The sequence below is a fragment of the Pseudophryne corroboree genome, chromosome 6 (assembly GCF_028390025.1).
Source record: "Pseudophryne corroboree isolate aPseCor3 chromosome 6, aPseCor3.hap2, whole genome shotgun sequence".
NCBI lineage: Eukaryota > Metazoa > Chordata > Amphibia > Anura > Myobatrachidae > Pseudophryne > Pseudophryne corroboree.
In genome coordinates, this window is record NC_086449.1 from 22,049,314 (window position 1) to 22,070,631 (window position 21,318).

At 52.4% G+C, this 21,318-nt stretch overlaps 1 protein-coding gene across 1 annotated transcript in view; it reads right to left on the bottom strand.

Moving 5' to 3' along the window:
* Window positions 1-21,318, bottom strand: part of LOC134934145 (phospholipid scramblase 2-like) — a 79,879-nt gene that overhangs the window by 33,129 nt on the left and 25,432 nt on the right. Inside the window, exon 6 of the mRNA XM_063929644.1 lies at window positions 19,543-19,684. Within this exon, the coding sequence (XP_063785714.1) occupies window positions 19,543-19,684 (142 nt within the window). The remainder of the gene's footprint in view (window positions 1-19,542; window positions 19,685-21,318) is intronic.

A 21,318-nucleotide genomic window follows, 5' to 3' on the forward strand; every position in this document is an offset into this window, starting at 1 on the left:
AGCAGGAAAGCCTAGTAACCCCTGGCGCCCTAACTCCGTTGTCTCGCCCGTGTTATCAGAAATCCCCTGCGAGACTATGGTTGCTTGAGCCCATGGCAGCCGCGTTTGAAGGGCGGATTACGTCTGCCCAACTCCGATGCCCCCTCAGGTCTTAATGGGAGACAAAGGGAAATCCGAGACAGGGTAATAACAAGGGGCCCTCTGACTAAGCAACCAGGCCAGGGGCTACAAGCTAACTAACTTAAACCAGAAGTATGTGCGGACAAACCGCCAGGGAAAAGGACAACCAAAAATCCACTGATCCGTAACTCCTATCCAGCACCGCTGGATACCAGAGTGGATTTGTGGGAGCGGAATCCTCCGCAAAAGCTCAGAAACACAAAATAACCAAATGATAATTAGTAAACGGTCAAGCCGCAACACACGGCTAAGCCGCGACTCACGAACACCACAGGATGTTAAAGGTGCTCGGTCTGGACTCCAGGAAAAGATGACAACTTCCGAGTACTAGACCACTGAGGACAGGAACGACCGGATAGAACAGGACTGGAAAACTCTCTGCAACTGACACAGCAAACAGGAAGCTATAACCGGCATCTGTGAGAAGTCCTGAGAGTGCATTTAAATGGAAGCCCTCCAATCAGGTGCCAGACAGGGCTAATTACAACATTCCGTGCAGCTGCATGCTGCACGGCCAGGAACCAGTGAGGTGATTAACTTAGACCCAGCAACGGGGAACGTGGTCCGACAGTGGCGTCCCCATTGCTAAGGTCTGTGCGGCTCCGTGCGCCCGGCGTCTAGCGTTGCTAGGGAGCCGCCGGCTGTCCGCATGCGGCGTCTCTAGTTGCTAGGCGCCGGGCCGCACTGACGAGCGGACCCTCGGCGCCTAACAATAGGATATTGAACTTTTCCATTTAAGGGGACTTTCATAGGAACAGGTCCATGCTTGCTAACAATTTCCAATAGGCTAAATCAGTATTGGGAGCTACACAATTTCTTTTATCTAAGTGTTTTTATGTGGTATTAACCACCAATATGCATTGCATTTTACCTTTACAATAAATTGTGATTTGAATGTGACACACCTTTGCATTTGTGACCATTAAGCGCTAATATCTTTCCCCATTGTTTGTTCTGCTCAGTGCTGTAACTGCTGGTGCTGAGGAGAATAATCCTCTCCTTCTCTGCCCCGTCCCGCCTCTGATGCTGTCCTGCTCAGTGCTGTAACTGCTGATGCTGAGGAGAATAATCCGCCTCCTTCTCTGCCCCGTCCCACCTCTGATGCTGCCCTGCTCAGTGCTGTAACTGCTGGTGCTGAGGAGAATAATCCGCCTCCTTCTCTGCCCCGTCCTGCCTCTGATGCTGCCCTGCTCAGTGCTGTAACTGCTGGTGCTGAGTAGAATAATCAGCCTCCTTTCCAGCCCCGTCCTGCCTCTGATGCTGCCCTGCTCAGTGCTGTAACTGCTGGTGCTGAGGAGAATAATCCACCTCCTTCTCTGTCCCGTCCTACCTCTGATGCTGCCCTGCTCAGTGCTGTAACTGCTGGTGCTGAGGAGAATAATCCGCCTCCTTCTCTGCCCCGTCCTGCCTCTGATGCTGCCCTGCTCAGTGCTGGAACTGCAGGTGCTGAGGAGAATAATCTGCCTCCTTCTCTGCCACGTCTCGCCCCTTATGCTGCCTTGCTCAGTGCTGGAACTGCAGGTGCTGAGGAGAATAATCTGCCTCCTTCTCTGCCACGTCTCGCCCCTTATGCTGCCCTGCTCAGTGCTGTAACTGCTGGTGCTGAGGAGAATAATCCACCTCCTTCTCTGCCCCGTCCCGCCTCTGATGCTGTCCTGCTCAGTGCTGTAACTGCTGGTGCTGAGGAGAATAATCCGCCTCCTTCTCTGCCCCGTCCTGCCTCTGATGCTGCCCTGCTCAGTGCTGTAACTGCTGGTGCTGATCAGAATAATCTGCCTCCTTCTCTGCCCTATCCGGCCTCTGATGCTGTCCTGCTCAGTGCTGTAACTGCTGGTGCTGAGAAGAATAATCCGCCTCCTTCTCTGCCCCATCCCTCCTCTGATGCTGCCCTGCTCAGTGCTGTAACTGCTGGTGCTGAGGAGAATAAGCCGCCTCTGATGCTGCCCCATCCCGCCTCTGATGCTGCCCTGCTCAGTGCTGAACATGCTGGTGCTGAGGAGAATAATCCACCTCCTCTGCTCCATCCGGCCTCTGATGCTGCCCTGCTCAGTGCTGTAACTGCTGGTGCTGAGGAGAATAATCCACCTCCTTCCCTGCCCCATCCCCCATCTGATGCTGTCCTGCTCAGTGCCGAAACTGCTGGTGCTGAGGAGAATAATCCGACTCCTTCTCTGCCCCGTCCCACCTCTGATGCTGCCCTGCTCAGTGCTGTAACTGCTGGTGCTGAGGAGAATAATCCGTCTCCTCCTCTGCCCTGTCCTGCCTCTGATGCTGCCCTGCTCAGTGCTGTGAATGCTGGTGCGGAGGAGAATAATCCGCCTCCTTCTCTGCCCCATCCGGCCTCTGATGCTGCCCTGCTCAGTGCTTTACATGCTGGTGCTGAGGAGAATAATCCACCTCCTTCTCTGCCCCGTCCCGCCTCTGATGCTGTCCTGCTCAGTGCCGTAACTGCTGGTGCTGAGGAGAATAATCCGCCTCCTTCTCTGCCCCGTCCCGCCTCTGATGCTGCCGTGCTCAGTGCTGTACATGCTGATGCTGAGGAGAATAATCCACCTCCTTCTCTGACCCATCCCGCCTCTGATGCTGCCCTGCTCAGTGCTGTGAATGCTGGTGCGGAGGAGAATAATCCGTCTCCTTCTCTGCCCCATCCGGCCTCTGATTCTGCCCTGCTTAGTGCTTTACATGCTGGTGCTGAGGAGAATAATCCGCCTCCTTCTCTGCCCCGTCCTGCCTCTGATGCTGCCCTGCTCAGTGCTGTAACTGCTGGTGCTGATCAGAATAATCTGCCTCCTTCTCTGCCCTATCCGGCCTCTGATGCTGTCCTGCTCAGTGCTGTAACTGCTGGTGCTGAGAAGAATAATCCGCCTCCTTCTCTGCCCCATCCCTCCTCTGATGCTGCCCTGCTCAGTGCTGTAACTGCTGGTGCTGAGGAGAATAAGCCGCCTCTGATGCTGCCCCATCCCGCCTCTGATGCTGCCCTGCTCAGTGCTGAACATGCTGGTGCTGAGGAGAATAATCCACCTCCTCTGCTCCATCCGGCCTCTGATGCTGCCCTGCTCAGTGCTGTAACTGCTGGTGCTGAGGAGAATAATCCACCTCCTTCCCTGCCCCATCCCCCATCTGATGCTGTCCTGCTCAGTGCCGAAACTGCTGGTGCTGAGGAGAATAATCCGACTCCTTCTCTGCCCCGTCCCACCTCTGATGCTGCCCTGCTCAGTGCTGTAACTGCTGGTGCTGAGGAGAATAATCCGTCTCCTCCTCTGCCCTGTCCTGCCTCTGATGCTGCCCTGCTCAGTGCTGTGAATGCTGGTGCGGAGGAGAATAATCCGCCTCCTTCTCTGCCCCATCCGGCCTCTGATGCTGCCCTGCTCAGTGCTTTACATGCTGGTGCTGAGGAGAATAATCCACCTCCTTCTCTGCCCCGTCCCGCCTCTGATGCTGTCCTGCTCAGTGCCGTAACTGCTGGTGCTGAGGAGAATAATCCGCCTCCTTCTCTGCCCCGTCCCGCCTCTGATGCTGCCGTGCTCAGTGCTGTACATGCTGATGCTGAGGAGAATAATCCACCTCCTTCTCTGACCCATCCCGCCTCTGATGCTGCCCTGCTCAGTGCTGTGAATGCTGGTGCGGAGGAGAATAATCCGTCTCCTTCTCTGCCCCATCCGGCCTCTGATTCTGCCCTGCTTAGTGCTTTACATGCTGGTGCTGAGGAGAATAATCCACCTCCTTCTCTGCCCCGTCCCGCCTCTGATGCTGTCCTGCTCAGTGCCGTAACTGCTGGTGCTGAGGAGAATAATCCGCCTCCTTCTCTGCCCCGTCCCGCCTCTGATGCTGCCGTGCTCAGTGCTGTACATGCTGGTGCTGAGGAGAATAATCCACCGCCTTCTCTGCCCCGTCCCGCCTCTGATGCTGCCCTGCTCAGTGCTGTACATGTTGGTGCTGAGGAGAATAATCCACCTCCTCTGCTCCATCCTGCCTCTGATGCTGCCCTGCTCAGTGCTGTAACTGCTGGTGCTGAGGAGAATAATCCGCCTCCTTCTGTGCCCTGTCCCGCTTCTGATGCTGCCCTGCTCAGTGCTGTAACTGCTGGTGCTGAGGAGAATAATCCGCCTCCTTCTCTGCCCCGTCCCGCCTCTGATGCTGCCGTGCTCAGTGCTGTAACTGCTGGTGCTGAGGAGAATAATCCACCTCCTCCTCTGCCCTGTCCCACCTCTGATGCTGCCCTGCTCAGTGCTGTACATATTGGTGCTGAGGAGAATAATCCGCCTCCTTCTCTGCCATGTCCCTCCTCTGATGCTGTCCTGCTCAGTGCTGTAACTGCTGGTGCTCAGAAGAATAATCCGCCTCCTCCTCTGCCCTGTCCCGCCTCTGATGCTGCCCGGCTCAGTGCTGTACATGCTGGTGCTGATGAGAATAATCCACCTCCTCGGGCTCCATCCTGCCTCTGATGCTGCCCTGCTCAGTGCTGTAACTGCTGGTGCTGAGGAGAATAATCCGCCTCCTTCTGTGCCCTGTCCCGCCTCTGAAGCTGCCCTGCTCAGTGCTGTAACTGCTGGTGCTGAGGAGAATAATCCGCCTCCTTCTCTGCCCCGTCCCGCCTCTGATGCTGCCCTGCTCAGTGCTGTAACTGCTGGTGCTGAGGAGAATAATCCACCTCCTCCTCTGCCCTGTCCCACCTCTGATGCTGCCCTGCTCAGTGCTGTACATATTGGTGCTGAGGAGAATAATCCGCCTCCTTCTCTGCCATGTCCCTCCTCTGATGCTGTCCTGCTCAGTGCTGTAACTGCTGGTGCTGAGAAGAATAATCCGTCTCCTCCTCTGCCCTGTCCCGCCTCTGATGCTGCCCGGCTCAGTGCTGTACATGCTGGTGCTGAGAATAATCCGCCTCCTTCTCTGCCCCGTCCCTCCTCTGATGCTGCCCTGCTCAGTGCTGTACATGCTGGTGCTGAGGAGAATAATCCGCCTCCTTTCCTGCCCCGTCCCGCCTCTGATGCTGCCCTGCTCAGTACATGCTGGTGCTGAGGAGAATAATCCGCCTCCTTCTCTTCCCCGTCCCGCCTCTGATGCTGCCCTGCTCAGTGCTGTACATGCTGGTGCTGAGGAGAATAATTCGCCTCCTTCTGTGCCCCATCCCGCCTATGATGCTGCCCTGCTCAGGGCTGTACATGCTGGTGCTGAGGAGAATAATCTGCCTCCTTTCCTGCCCCATCCCGCCTCTGATGCTGCCCTGCACAGTGCTGTAACTGCTGGTGCTGAGGAGAATAATCCGCCTCCTTCTCTGCCCCTTCCCACCTCAGATGCTGCCCTGCTCAGTGCTGTAACTGCTGGTGCTGAGGAGAATAATCTGCCTCCTTCTCTGCCCCGTCCTGCTTCTGATGCAGTCCTGCTCAGTGCTGGAACTGCAGGTGCTGAGGAGAATAAACTGCCTCCTTCTCTGCCCCGTCCCGCCCCTTATGATGCCCTGCTCAGTGCTGTAACTGCTGGTGCTGAGGAGAATAATCCACCTCCTTCTCTGCCCCATCCCGCGTCTGATGCTGCCCTGCTCAGTGCTGTAACTGCTGGTGCTGAGGAGAATAATCCGCCTCCTTCTCTGCCCTGTCGTGCCTCTGATGCTGCCCTGCTCAGTGCTGTACATGCTGGTGCTGAGGAGAATAATCCACCTCCTTCTCTGCCCCGTCCCGCCTCTGATGCTGCCGTACTCAGTGCTGTACACGCTGGTGCTGATGAGAATAATCCTCCTTCTCTGCCCCGTCCCGCCTCTGATGCTGCCCTGCTCAGTGCTGTAACTGCTGGTGCTGAGGAGAATAATCGCCTCCTTCCCTGCCCCGTCCCGCCTCTGATGCTGCCCTGCTCAGTTCTGTAACTGCTGGTGCTGAGGAGAATGATCCGCCTCCTTCTCTGCCCCGTCCCGCCTCTGATGCTGCCCTGCTCAGTGCTGTAACTGCTGGTGCTGAGGAGAATAAGCCGCCTCCTTCTCTGCCCCATCCCGCCTCTGATGCTGCCCTGCTCAGTGCTGAACATGCTGGTGCTGAGTAGAATAATCCACCTCCTCTGCTCCATTCGGCCTCTGATGCTGCTCTGCTCAGTGCTGTAACTTCTGGTGCTGAGGATAATAATCCACCTCCTTCTCTGCCCTGTCCCGCCTCTGAAGCTGCCCTGCTCAGTGCTGTAACTGCTGGTGCTGAGGAGAATAATCCACCTCCTTCTCTGCCCTGTCCCGCCTCTGAAGCTGCCCTGCTCAGTGCTGTAACTGCTGGTGCTGAGGAGAATAATCCACCTCCTTCTCTGCCCCATCCCGCCTCTGATGCTGCCCTGCTCATTGCTGTACATGTTGGTGCTGAGAAGAATAATCCACCTCCTCCTCTGCCCTGTCCCGCCTCTGATGCTGCCCTGCACAGTGCTGTAACTGTTGGTGCTGAGAAGAATAATCCGCCTCCTTCTCTGCCATGTCCCTCCTCTGATGCTGCCCTGCTCAGTGCTGTACATGCTGGTGCTGAGGAGAATAATCCGCCTCCTTTTCTGCCCCGTCCCGCCTCTGATGCTGTCCTGCTCAGTGCTGTACATGCTGGTGCTGAGGAGAATAATCCGCCTCCTTTCCTGCCCCGTCCCGCCTCTGATGCTGTCCTGCTCAGTGCTGTAACTGCTGGTGCTGAGGAGAATAATCCACCTCCTTCTCTGCCCCGTCCCGCCTCTAAAGCTGCCCTGCTCAGTGCTGAACATGCTGGTGCTGAGGAGAATAATCCGCCTCCTTCTCTGTCCTGTCCTGCCTCTGATGCTGCCCTACTCAGTGCTGTAACTGCTGGTGCTGAGGAGAATAATCCACCTCCTTCTCTACCATGTCCCGCCTCTGATGCTGCCCTGCTCAGTGCTGTAACTGCTGGTGCTGAGGAGAATAATCCGCCTCCTTCTCTGCCCCATCCCGCCTCTGATGCTGCCCTGCTCAGTTCTGTAACTGCCTGTGCTGAGGAGAATAATCGCCTCCTTCCCTAACCCGTCCCGCCTCTGATGCTGACCTGCTCAGTGCTGAACATGCTGGTGCTGAGGAGAATAATCCGCCTCCTTCTCTGCCCCCGTCCCTCCTCTGATGCTGCCCTGCTCAGTGCTGTAACTGCTGGTGCTGAGGAGAATAATCTGCCTCCTTCTCTGCCATGTCCCTCCTCTGATGCTGCCCTGCTTAGTGCTGTACATGCTGGTGCTGAGGAGAATAATCCGCCTCCTTTTCTGCCCCGTCCCGCCTCTGATGCTGCCCTGCTCAGTGCTGTACATGCTGGTGCTGAGGAGAATAATCTGCCTCCTTCTCTGCCCCGTCCTGCCTCTGATGCTGCCCTGCTCAGTGCCGTAACTGCTGGTGTTGAGGAGAATAATCTGCCTCCTTTTTTCTTGCCCGGTCCAGCCTCTGATGCTGCCCTGCCCAGTGCTGTAACTGCTTGTGCTGAGGAGAATAATCGCCTCCTTCCCTGCCCCGTCCCGCCTCTGATGCTGCCCTGCTCAGTTCTGTAACTGCTTGTGCTGAGGAGAATAATCCACCTCCTTCTCTGCCCCGTCCCACCTCTGATGCTGCCCTGCTCAGTTCTGTAACTGCTTGTGCTGAGGAGAATAATCGCCTCCTTCCCTGCCCCGTCCCGCCTCTGATGCTGCCCTGCTCAGTGCTGTAACTGCTGGTGCTGAGGAGAATAATCCGCCTCCTTCTCTGCCCCTTCCCACCTCAGATGCTGCCCTGCTCAGTGCTGTAACTGCTGGTGCTGAGGAGAATAATCCGCCTCCTTCTCTGCCCCGTCCTGCTTCTGATGCTGTCCTGCTCAGTGCTGGAACTGCAGGTGCTGAGGAGAATAAACTGTCTCCTTCTCTGCCCCGTCCCGCCCCTTATGATGCCCTGCTCAGTGCTGTAACTGCTGGTGCTGTGGAGAATAATCCACCTCCTTCTCTGCCCCATCCCGCGTCTGATGCTGCCCTGCTCAGTGCTGTAACTGCTGGTGCTGAGGAGAATAATCCGCCTCCTTCTCTGCCCTGTCGTGCCTCTGATGCTGCCCTGCTCAGTGCTTTACATGCTGGTGCTGAGGAGAATAATCCACCTCCTTCTCTGCCCCGTCCCGCCTCTGATGCTGCCGTACTCAGTGCTGTACACGCTGGTGCTGATGAGAATAATCCTCCTCCTTCTCTGCCCCGTCCCGCCTCTGACGCTGCCCTGCTCAGTGCTGTAACTGCTGGTGCTGAGGAGAATGATCCGCCTCCTTCGTTGCCCCGTCCCGCCTCTGATGCTGCCCTGCTCAGTGCTGTAACTGCTGGTGCTGAGGAGAATAAGCCGCCTCCTTCTCTGCCCCATCCCGCCTCTGATGCTGCCCTGCTCAGTGCTGAACATGCTGGTGCTGAGTAGAATAATCCACCTCCTCTGCTCCATTCGGCCTCTGATGCTGCTCTGCTCAGTGCTGTAACTGCTGGTGCTGAGGAGAATAATCCGACTCCTTCTCTGCCCCATCCCGCCTCTGATGCTGCCCTGCTCAGTGCTGTAACTTCTGGTGCTGAGGATAATAATCCACCTCCTTCTCTGCCCTGTCCCGCCTCTGAAGCTGCCCTGCTCAGTGCTGTAACTGCTGGTGCTGAGGAGAATAATCCACCTCCTTCTCTGCCCTGTCCCGCCTCTGAAGCTGCCCTGCTCAGTGCTGTAACTGCTGGTGCTGAGGAGAATAATCCACCTCCTCTGCTCCATCCGGCCTCTGATGCTGCCCTGCTCAGTGCTGTAACTGCTGGTGCTGAGGAGAATAATCCACCTCCTCTTCTGCCCTGTCCCACCTCTGATGCTGCCCTGCTCATTGCTGTACATGTTGGTGCTGAGAAGAATAATCCACCTCCTCCTCTACCCTGTCCCGCCTCTGATGCTGCCCTGCTCAGTGCTGTAACTGTTGGTGCTGAGAAGAATAATCCACCTCCTTCTCTACCATATCCCTCCTCTGATGCTGCCCTGCTCAGTGCTGTACATGCTGGTGCTGAGGAGAATAATTCGCCTCCATTTTTGCCCCGTCCCGCCTCTGAGGCTGCCCTGCTCAGTGCTGTAACTGCTGGTGCTGAGGAGAATAATCCACCTCCTTCTCTGCCCTGTCCCGCCTCTGAAGCTGCCCTGCTCAGTGCTGTAACTGCTGGTGCTGAGGAGAATAATCCACCTCCTTCTCTGCCCTGTCCCGCCTCTGAAGCTGCCCTGCTCAGTGCCGTAACTGCTGGTGTTGAGGAGAATAATCTGTCTCCTTCTCTGCCCCATCCCGCCTCTGATGCTGCCCTGCTCAGTGCTGAACATGCTGGTGCTGAGGAGAATAAACCACCTCCTCTGCTCCATCCGGCCTCTGATGCTGCCCTGCTCAGTGCTGTAACTGCTGGTGCTGAGGAGAATAATCCACCTCCTTCTCTGCCCTGTCCCGCCTCTGAAGCTGCCCTGCTCAGTGCTGTAACTGCTGGTGCTGAGGAGAATAATCCACCTCCTCCTCTGCCCTGTCCCACCTCTGATGCTGCCCTGCTCAGTGCTGTACATGTTGGTGCTGAGGAGACTAATCCGCCTCCTCCTCTGCCATGTCCCTCCTCTGATGCTGCCCTGCTCAGTGCTGTAACTGTTGGTATTGAGAAGAATAATCCACCTCCTCCTCTGCCCTGTCCCGCCTCTGATGCTGCCCTGCTCAGTGCTGAACATGCTGGTGCTGAGGAGAATAATCCGCCTCCTTCTCTGCCATGTCCCGCCTCTGATGCTGCCCTGCTCAGTGCTGTACATGCTGGTGCTGAGGAGAATAATCCACCTCCTCTGCTCCATCCGGCCTTTGATGATGCCCTGCTCAGTGCTGTAACTGCTGGTGCTGAGGAGAATAATCCGCCTCCTTCTCTGCCCCATCCCGCCTCTGATGCTGCCCTGCTCAGTTCTGTAACTGCCTGTGCTGAGGAGAATAATCGCCTCCTTCCCTAACCCGTCCCGCCTCTGATGCTGACCTGCTCAGTGCTGAACATGCTGGTGCTGAGGAGAATAATCCGCCTCCTTCTCTGCCCCCGTCCCTCCTCTGATGCTGCCCTGCTCAGTGCTGTAACTGCTGGTGCTGAGGAGAATAATCTGCCTCCTTCTCTGCCATGTCCCTCCTCTGATGCTGCCCTGCTTAGTGCTGTACATGCTGGTGCTGAGGAGAATAATCCGCCTCCTTTTCTGCCCCGTCCCGCCTCTGATGCTGCCCTGCTCAGTGCTGTACATGCTGGTGTTGAGGAGAATAATCTGCCTCCTTTTTTCTTGCCCGGTCCAGCCTCTGATGCTGCCCTGCCCAGTGCTGTAACTGCTTGTGCTGAGGAGAATAATCGCCTCCTTCCCTGCCCCGTCCCGCCTCTGATGCTGCCCTGCTCAGTTCTGTTACTGCTTGTGCTGAGGAGAATAATCGCCTCCTTCCCTGCCCCGTCCCGCCTCTGATGCTGCCCTGCTCAGTGCTGTAACTGCTGGTGCTGAGGAGAATAATCGCCTCCTTCCCTGCCCCGTCCCGCCTCTGATGCTGCCCTGCTCAGTGCTGTAACTGCTGGTGCTGAGGAGAATAATCGCCTCCTTCCCTGCCCCGTCCCGCCTCTGATGCTGCCCTGCTCAGGTCTGTAACTGCTTGTGCTGAGGAGAATAATCGCCTCCTTCCCTGCCCCGTCCCGCCTCTGATGCTGCCCTGCTCAGTTCTGTAACTGCTGGTGCTGAGGAGAATAATCCTCCTCCTTCTCTGCCCTGTCCCGCCTCTGATGCTGCCCTGCTCAGTGCTGTACATGTTGGTGCTGAGGAGACTAATCCACCTCCTCCTCTGCCATGTCCCTCCTCTGATGCTGCCCTGCTCAGTGCTGTAACTGTTGGTGCTGAGAAGAATAATCTGCCTCCTTCTCTGCCATGTCCCTCCTCTGATGCTGCCCTGCTCAGTGCTGTAACTGCCTGTGCTGAGGAGAATAATCCGCCTCCTTTTCTGCCCCGTCCCGCCTCTGATGCTGCCCTGCTCAGTGCTGTACATGCTGGTGCTGAGGAGAATAATCCGCCTCCTTTTCTGCCCCGTCCCGCCTCTGATGCTGCCCTGCTCAGTGCTGTACATGCTGGTGCTGAGGAGAATAATCCGCCTCCTTTTCTGCCCTGTCCCGCCTCTGATGCTGCCCTGCTCAGTGCTATAACTGCTGGTGCTGAGGAGAATAATCCACCTCCTCATCTGCCCTGTCCCATCTCTGATGCTGCCCTGCTCAGTGCTGAACATGCTGGTGCTGAGGAGAATAATCCGCCTCCTTCTCTGCCATGTCCCGCCTCTGATGCTGCCCTGCTCAGTGCTGTAACTGCTGGTGCTGAGGAGAATAATCCGCCTCCTTCTCTGCCCCATCCCGCCTCTGATGCTGCCCTGCTCAGTTCTGTAACTGCCTGTGCTGAGGAGAATAATCGCCTCCTTCCCTGACCCGTCCCGCCTCTGATGCTGCCCTGCTCAGTGCTGTAACTGCTGGTGCTGAGGAGAATAATCCACCTCCTTCTCTGCCCTGTCCCGCCTCTGCTGCTGCCCTGCTCAGTGCTGTAACTGCTGGCACTGAGGAGAATAATCCACCTCCTCCTCTGCCCTGTCCCATCTCTGATGCTGCCCTGCTCAGTGCTGAACATGCTGGTGCTGAGGAGAATAATCCGCCTCCTTCTCTGCCCGTCCCGCCTCTGATGCTGCCCTGCTCAGTGCTGAACATGCTGGTGCTAAAGAGAATAATCCGCCTCCTTCTCTGCCCCATCCCGCCCCTGTTGCTGCCCTGCTCAGTGCTATAACTGCTGGTGTTGAGGAGAATAATATGTCTCCTTCTCTGCCCCATCCCGCCTCTGATGCTGCCCTGCTCAGTGCTGAACATGCTGGTGCTGAGGAGAATAAACCACCTCCTCTGCTCCATCCCACCTCTGATGCTGCCCTGCTCAGTGCTGTACATGCTGGTGCTGAGGAGAATAATCCACCTCCTTCTCTGCCCCGTCCCGCCTCTGACGCTGCCCTGCTCAGTGCTGTAACTGCTGGTGCTGAGTAGAATAATCCTCCTCCTTCTCTGCCCCGTCCCGCCTCTGACGCTGCCCTGCTCAGTGCTGTACATGCTGATGCTGAGGAGAATAATCCACCTCCTTCTCTCCAACGTCCCGCCTCTGATGCTGCCCTGCTCAGTGCTGTAACTGCTGGTGCTGAGGAGTATAATCCGCCTCATTCTCTGCCCCGTCCCACCTCTGATGCTGCTCTGCTCAGTGCTGTAACTGCTGGTGCTGAGGAGAATAATGAATAATCCGCCTCCTTCTCTGCCCCGTCCCTCCTCTGATGCTGCCTGCTCAGTGCTGTAACTGCTGGTGCTGAGGAGAATAATCCTCCTCCTTCTCTGCCCCGTCCCGCCACTGATGCTGCCCTGCTCAGTGCAGTAACTGGTGGAGCTGAGGAGAATAATCCGCCTCCTTCTCTGCCCTGTCCCACCTCTGATGCTGCCATGCTCAGTGCTGTAACTGCTGGTGCTGAGGAGAATAATCCGTCTCCTTCTCTGCCCCGTCCCGCCTCTGATGCCGCCCTGCTCAGTGCTGTAACTGCTGGTGCTGAGGAGAATAATCCGCCTCCTTCTCTGCCCCGTCCCGCCTCTGATGCTGCCCTGCTCAGTGCTGTAACTGCTGGTGCTGAGGAGAATAATCCTCCTCCTTCTCTGCCCCGTCCCGCCACTGATGCTGCCCTGCTCAGTGCAGTAACTGGTGGAGCTGAGGAGAATAATCCGCCTCCTTCTCTGCCCTGTCCCACCTCTGATGCTGTCCTGCTCAGTGCTGTAACTGCTGGTGCTGAGGAGAATAATCCGTCTCCTTCTCTGCCCCGTCCCGCCTCTGATGCTGCCCTGCTCAGTGCTGTAACTGCTGGTGCTGAGGAGAATAATCCGTCTCCTTCTCTGCCCCGTCCCGCCTCTGATACCGCCCTGCTCAGTGCTGTAACTGCTGGTGCTGAGGAGAATAATCCGCCTCCTTCTCTGCCCCGTCCCGCCTCTGATGCTGCCCTGCTATGTGCTGTACATGCTGGTGTTGAGGAGAATAATCCTCCTCCTACTCTGCCCCGTCCCGCCTCTGATGCTGCCCCGCTCAGTGCTGTAACTGCTGGTGCTGAGGAGAATAATCCGCCTCCTTCTCTGCCCTGTCCCACCTCTGATGCTGCCCTGCTCAGTGCTGTAACTGCTGGTGCTGAGGAGAATAATCCGTCTCCTTCTCTGCCCCGTCCCGCCTCTGATGCCGCCCTGCTCAGTGCTGTAACTGCTGGTGCTGAGGAGAATAATCCGTCTCCTACTCTGCCCCGTCCCGCCTCTGATGCTGCCCCGCTCAGTGCTGTAACTGCTTGGACAACAGGCCAAGCTCTGCCCGCTGTATGTTACATATATTAGGTTTGCAGGGATAGGCTGACTCAATTCCAAAGGGCCCTAGGTCTCCTTGCTTAGCTTCTAGCTCTCCTTAGGGTTAAGGTCACTGGGAGAGGTGGCGGTTCCCTTTACACAGCAGATAAACAGTTGGTCTTTGGTTGACCAACCCCGGGAGTCTCATTTCTCTCTGTACCAGGATTAACCCGTGCAATTCTAAAGCTGCAGAGTTTTCCACAGTGGAAGCCTTTCCCACTCTTCTCAGGGGCATTCAATTACTCTATTTCTTTTTAGGTTAATGATTATCAGTGAAAGCCAAGTCCTCTCATTGTCTATAATAAAAGTGCTATTCCATCCTAAACGAAGGTCATGTAAACTTGGATTTGAATATTTAATCACTGTGTCCAAATAATAATAATAATAATAATAAATGAACGGAATGTTAAACCGCTGAGGTGATCTTAAAGCACATGTTTATCCAGCTGATATTTTAAGAGGAATTCACAAGGAGGCCAATTATCGATCGTAGTGCGGAGGCGCGAGGCCAAACTGCGAAATAATTCTGCGTCTTTTTTGATCGCTAGGCGTAGGCAGGCTGTTTGACAGGAAGCGGACGTTTGTGGCTGGTAACTGGGAGTGTCAGGAAAAACGCAGGCGTTCCCAAGCGTTTTCAGGGAGGGTGTGTGACGTCATCTCCGGCCCGATCAGCCTCTTTCTTTCACACTATAAGGGTAAGTCCTGGGCTACGCACACATTGCACAGACTGGAAAAATAATTTGATGGTGAGTGAGTTGCAAACGGATTTGCAGCTGACCGGCGTTTGCAAAGCTTTTCACACGGCGTATGCAGACTTTCACGGTGCGGAATTTCACTCTGTCTGGTCGGCGACTATCCGATCGCAAACCTCTACATTGATGAACATTGTAACAATTAAATTCAATTTGTTAAAACTATAAAAAGTATAAAACTGGTTATAGCCATGTCTCACGTGAAGGAATTATAAGGAGATAACATTACTAATGAATAAAGACGACACACAGAATTGTTTTTAAATATTCTTTATTCACAAGAAATTATTTTATTGTTATTTTTCATCACATTATTCTATTTCTATCATCTTTATATATATTTTGCTTTATATAGCCCTATTATAGGGCAATCCATAGTAAATTGTACAAAAAAGCAATGAGAGCAATTTTAAGTAGACATAGGTTTTGATATCTTCTTATTAAATTGAATTTATTGACGATATTGGAGTCTATTTACTAAGCCTTGGATGGAGGATCCCCATGATGAAGTCAAATTGCTGATGAAACGCGTTGGCACTGCTGTACCTGAACCTCTATATGGACAGATAAGCTTTTAACAATTATTAATCTTGTACGTTTGCATTTTTACCAATGTTTTAAAAATATTGGAGACAGGGTGTATCCGATCTTTTATGTGGACAGATAAGCTTAAATTTTGTATTTATTTGTTGTATTAAAATTGTGAAAAGATTATTTTATCTCTGGCTGTGGATTACAACATTTTGGGACACATTTGTCCTTAAAAGGTTTTCTTATTTATACAACTAAGTTTATGAGTAACAATTGTATGAAAACTGTACGCGCTATGTTACATTTGTTTTATTTTTTCTATATCATACCCATATTGGTCATATGACCGAAGAAAAACTGTATCAGATAAGTAGTGTCCATTCACCAATATTGGGTTTACACTATATACCTAAGACACTAGAGGGCGCCCTTTTCTCCACTTTCCAATTTGTGTGTGTGTGTGTGTGTGTGTGTGTGTGTGTGTGTGTGTGTATATATATATATATATATATATATATATATATATGTATATACAATCTGTGGGTGACACCGACTAAGGGGGTCATTCCGACCTGATTGCACGCTAGGTTTTTTCGCTGCGGTGCGATCTGGTCAAAACTCGGCAAAACTGCGCATGCGTATGCACCATTGCAGGCGCGTCATACGGGTACAAAGCGGATCGTTGCTGAGCGATTGATTAAACGAGGAATCCATTCGCACAGCCGATCGCAAGGAGATTGACAGGAAAAGGGCATTTGTGGGTGTCAACTGACCGTTTTCTGGGAGTGATAGGGAAAACGCAGGCGTGTCCAAGCGTTTGCAGGGCGGGTGTGTGACGTCAATTCCGGACACGAACAGGCTGAAGTGATCGCAGCGGCTGAGTAAGTTCTGAGCTACTTAGAAACTGCACAAAACTTTTTTGTACCGCTCGGCTGCAAAAGCGATCGCACACTTGCAAAGCTAAAATACACTCCCCCGTGGGCGGCAACTATCTGAGCGCAGTGCTGCAAAAAATAGCTAGCGAGCGATCACCTCGGAATGACCCCCTAAGTGTAGTGGATATGGAAAAGATCTCCCTAATTCATATAACAGTAAGTGTTCATAGTTTTGCTGTATAACTTAAGATCGCTTTATTAGAATATGACAAGAACTCTGTTCACCAGAATACGTTACAATGTTATAATACACCCATAAATATATAAACATTCTTATTACGCTGACACAAGTATTTTCTCTACCGTACATCACTACTTGTGCAATTTACAGAAACACAGAGCTACGCATAAACCACTGTATCAGGTGTCACTGCCCTTATTGTACTGTATGTGTATGGGGGCAGTGACCCACTATATGGAGCCCTGCACAGGTTACAATGGGTCCCCCAACCTAAGCCGGACACTCCTGAGACACAGGCCTGTTAACATACCATGGGGTAAATTTACTAAGGTGGGAGATTTTTATTGCTGGTGATGTTGCCCATAGCAACCAATCAGATTATATCTATTATCTGCTAGAAGCAGCTAGAAAAATGGTAAGAAGAATCTGATTGGTTGCCATGGGCAACATCACCAGTTCTAAAAATCTCCCACCTTAGTAAATTTACCCCCATGTATGATGTATTCAAGAGATAGAGTTTGACAACAACAGGTTACACTTATCATAGGCAATACATGCTGTATAGTAAAATACTTAATACATTCAAAATGGAACAATATTTTGTAAACCTGGCTCCCACATATTTAGGGGGAGAGGTATCAAGTCTTGGGGGGTATATTTACTAAAATCCCGATTTTGACAGAGTTGTTTTTTTTTCTTCAAAGTGTCATCTCGGAAATTTACTAAACACAAATCTCGGCAGTGATGAGGGCATTCGTATTTTTTTGAAGGCAAAGAAAAACATTACGAATGAATACACCATCGGTCAAACACGCCTCTTGTTTTATACAAGTCGGTTATTTACTGACAATTCTAATACACAAACACTGCCGGCAATCGCCAAACACTGCCGTGAAAAAATACAATTCGTAAAAAAAAGAAGCTTTCAAATAGACCTGCTTTTTTTTACCGTGTTCTGATAGGCATGCACGGATCCGTGAGATCCGTGCATGTTTATCAGTAGGAAGGGGTGTGAAAGGGTTAAAAATCAGAAAAAAAATTGTGTGGGGTCCCCCCTCCTAAGCACAACCAGCCTCGGGCTCTTTGAGCCGGTCCTGGTTATAAAAATATGGTGTGGGGGGGGGGGGAAATGACAGGGGTTCCCCCATATTTTAACAACCAGCACCGGGCTCTGCGCCTGGTCCTGGTGCAAAAAATACAGGGGACAAAAAGCGTAGTAACCTCAACCGCTGACCGCAAAGTTCCCACCATTGGATACAATGGAGCGCCTATGCGCTACATTGTATCTTCAGTGCGCAGCCTGACTGACAGCTCAGGAGCGCATAACCAATCAGGAGAGTGCCATGACGTGGTGCTCCCTGATTGGCTGTCCGGCAGTCGGGGAAAGGAGTCCCAGGTGTAAACATGGGAACCCTTTCAGTGCGTGGTTCGGGATTTTCAGCTTGTTTTTTTGCCAAGTACGTGGATTACAAAGAGGACAGAAGCTACACTGGATTATGTGAGTATAATTTTATTAACAGGTACCCCGTGGATTCTAGATGGAGAAGTGGACCGAGCCTCGTGTGAACATAGGTAAGTATGTGTGTATGTAGGTGTGCATGTATGTAATAAAGTTTTACTGTCACGGTGTGTGTGTGTCCTGTTTTTTGGGGGTATTTTTTTTTGTAGTAGAACTACAGGTACCAGCGGGCCCGTTTTTCCACCGCATGCTGGTACTTGTGGTTCTCCAAGTACCAGCTTGCGGGGAAGGCTTGCTGGGACTTGTAGTACCGCTACAAAAAACAATATTCTTTTTTTTTACACTATGGCTATCAGCCCCCCATCTGCTGCCCCTTGGATGGGGGGGGGGCAGCCTCGGGCTTCACCTCTGGCCCTTGGGTGGCTGGAGGGGGGGATTCCTTGATTTAAGGGCATCCCACTCCTCCAGGGTACCCCGGCCAGGGGTGACTAGTTAGTGATTTAATGCCAGTGCCGCAGGGACCAAGATAAAAGTGTCCCCCGGCTGTGGCATTATCTCTCTGACTAGTGGAGCCCCGTACTGGTTCAAAAAATACGGGGGACCTCTACGCTTTTAGTCCCCCGTATTTTTTGCACCAGGACTAGGCACAGAGCCCGGTGCTAGTTGTTAAAATATGGGGGATCCCCAGTCATTTTTCCCCCCATATTTTTACAACCAGGACCGGCTCAAACAGCCCGAGGCTGGTTATGCTTAGGAGGGGGGACCCCACACATTTTTTTTTTTGTGAATTTTAACTATTTAAACACTTTTTTAAGGTACACAATGAAGCCCTGCACGGATCTCACAGATCCGGCCGGGATTCATTGTGTTAAGTTCGGCAGTGTTTTACTAATCACTCCCGTAAAACAGTGGCCTAAATTCCGAATGACATCGACATCGGTAAAAATGAAAATGCAGAATACGACAGCATAGTAAATGTGGCGTAAAAAATTCAAAAAGTTGCAAATTCACACATTCGATGTCATTCGTGTTCAATCTCCCTCCAAAACGACACAAATACGAATCTTAGTAAATACACCCCTTGGAGAGAGATAAAGTGGAGAGGCTGCTCAACGCAACCAATCAGCTCATATTATTTATCTAGCGCAGTCTCTGAAATGAAAGTTAGAAGCTTATTGGTTATTTTATGCAACTGCTTTACTTTATCTCTCTCTAATGCTTGGTACATCTCCTCTAAAGTCTACAATCTTGATCCAAAGTCTAACAGTGGGGGATAAACAGTGAAATATCAGGATCCGGTGAAATATCTCTGAGCTCACGGCAGCAGACCTCTCCTTCCGGCATAGAAACAATCGCTGCGAACTACATCTTGATGCCCTGTGCTTATATAAACAGCTTGGAGAATAATCCACGAATAGTCCAAGCATACGGTCCAGGAACATCTGGGAGAATCATGACCTTCAAGGAGTCCTTGAGCAACTTCCCACTTCCATAGTGAAATTGGTGGGGCCAGGGCATGATGTCACAGATGGGGAAGCCACGTCCCCAGCCCTTGCCACACATACATCCCACCCGAACCTCCTGGACGGCAGATAAAAATGTAGGCACGTATGATGCCAAGTCAAGTGAAGAGTTTCGGGACATCAACGTACAGGGTTCTATGTACTAAGACTTGGAGAAAGATAAAATAGATGGAGATAAAGTACCAGCCTACCAGCTCCTAACTGTCATTTTTCATACGCAGCCTGTGACATGACAGTTAGGAGCTGATTGGCTGGTAGTTTATCTCCATCCACTTTATCTCCATCCAAGGCTTAGTAAATAGACGCCTACGTACGAAAACAGGAACCACCCACATTTTAGGAAGAATACCTAATCAGTCACCTCCACAGTCCCCACCGCCACCATCTCCACAGTCACCGCCCCCGCCACCTCCGCAGTCACCGCTGTCACCACCTCCGCAGTCACCACCCCCTCCACCTCCGCAGTCACCGCTGTCACCACCTCCACAGTCACCACCCCCTCCACCTCCGCAGTCACCGCTGTCAACAACTCCGCAGTCCCCACCGCTGCCACCTCCCCATTCCCCTCCACCACCTCCCCAATCCCCACCTCCACAATGCCCACTATCATTGCCCCAATTACTACCACCACCTATATCATTACCAAATGGCATTTCGGTGGTAGTGGCCCACCAACTGTCATCGGCTGTAGAACTGCTGCTGCTGGTGGTCAGTTGGGTGACTTGGTAAGTCTGCACAAAAAAAAACAAAAACACAATATGATTAAAAGCTGAAATACAGAAGCGTATCTACAAAGGATGAAATGTGTGCGGTGCATGTAGGCCAATGAGTGAAGGGGGTCAATGCTGTCTTCCCTGCACCCAAACTATTATACAACTTCAACAAAATTTATTTTTTTCCACCTGCTCAAGGTCCCTGCTCCATTATGTCTTCTCACTAATGATGTTCCTTTGTGGACCTAGCCATAGTGCACTAATGGGCCAGGCTCAGAAAGACTATCAAGGATGAAGAGTGGAAGCTACCTCCCTGTTACAGCAGGAGCCAGAAGGGAATGAGGGGTGGGGACGGAGGTGATATACCTCCGTGAGATGAATTAAGGAAGGTCCAGCCTGGCAGGTATGCATAAACCAGCCGAGAAGAAAAATGCTGCTTAAAGATTCTTTCTATTAAATTCATATATGTATAAGGACGGACTTTTTTCCAAAATGCAAGTAATGTTGCCTTGGAATTAATGGGTCATTTTGTTGCCAAATACTAATCAGTATCTTCTGTCCTCTGCTAGGTACAAAGATAAAAAAAATGAAAAGCCAAAACTTCAAGAAACATCTACTTTGATACCTAGAGCTTCCTTGATGGCCAACATTATGGACTTCACATACCACATACCATGTAAATGGCCCTTGAAGTTTCTTTTAAACAAGATGTTGGGGATCAAGCGGCTGGCTATCAGAACATTAGCATTTAAGCCCAAGCACTAGTCCTGCACACAGTTCCATCATTTCTTTAAATGATCCTACAATGTTACTTACTGACAGACACACTGTACATCCATGAAAGAAAACAATCCATTCCCTCTGGGTGGACTTGCGGCCCTTAGCTTGAAGAAGAGGAACCACTACTGCCTTATACATTGAGACTGAACGTCATCTTGTGGATGATTCATAGTGGGCAATAGTTATAATCTTGGAGTGGGACCTTGGTGATTTAGGATACTGGGGGAGGGGATCCGTCAGGATCCTGGCATTCAGGATCCATCAGTTGTTATACCGATGCCGGATTCCCTACACTGCTCGGAATGCCGGCGCTGGAATCACGAAAGAATGACTGATGACATTGCTCAGAGGTAAGCCAAGTGGAGGGGAGGGCCTAGGTTTAGGCTGTGGGAGAGGAAGGGTTAGGGTTAGGCATTACCAGGGAGGGTTAGGCTGCGGGGAGGGGGGTTAGGGTAAGGCACCACTGGGGAGGGTTAAGGTTAGGTTGTGGGGGAGGGAGGGTTAGGCTCCACCAGAGAGGGTTAGGCTGCGGGGAGGGGGGTTAGGGTAAGGCACCACTGGGGAGGGTTAGGCTGTGGGGGAGGGATGGTTAGGCACCAACAGAGAGGGTTAGGGTTAGGCTATGGGGGAGGAAGGGTTAGGGATAGGCACCACCAGGGAGGGTTAGGGTTTGACTGCAGGGGAGGAAGGGTTAGGGTCAGGCTGTGGGTAAGGAGGGTTAGAGAGGTTAGGGATTAGGTTTAGCATACCTACCTGCTAGGTGTCAGGATCCTGAGTGTTGGGATGCCGCTGTTGGTATTTTGACTGCTGGCATCTCAAGTTTCGGGATCCTAACACCATCCCTGGAGAACACCTGCAGTTGTTGGCCCAAT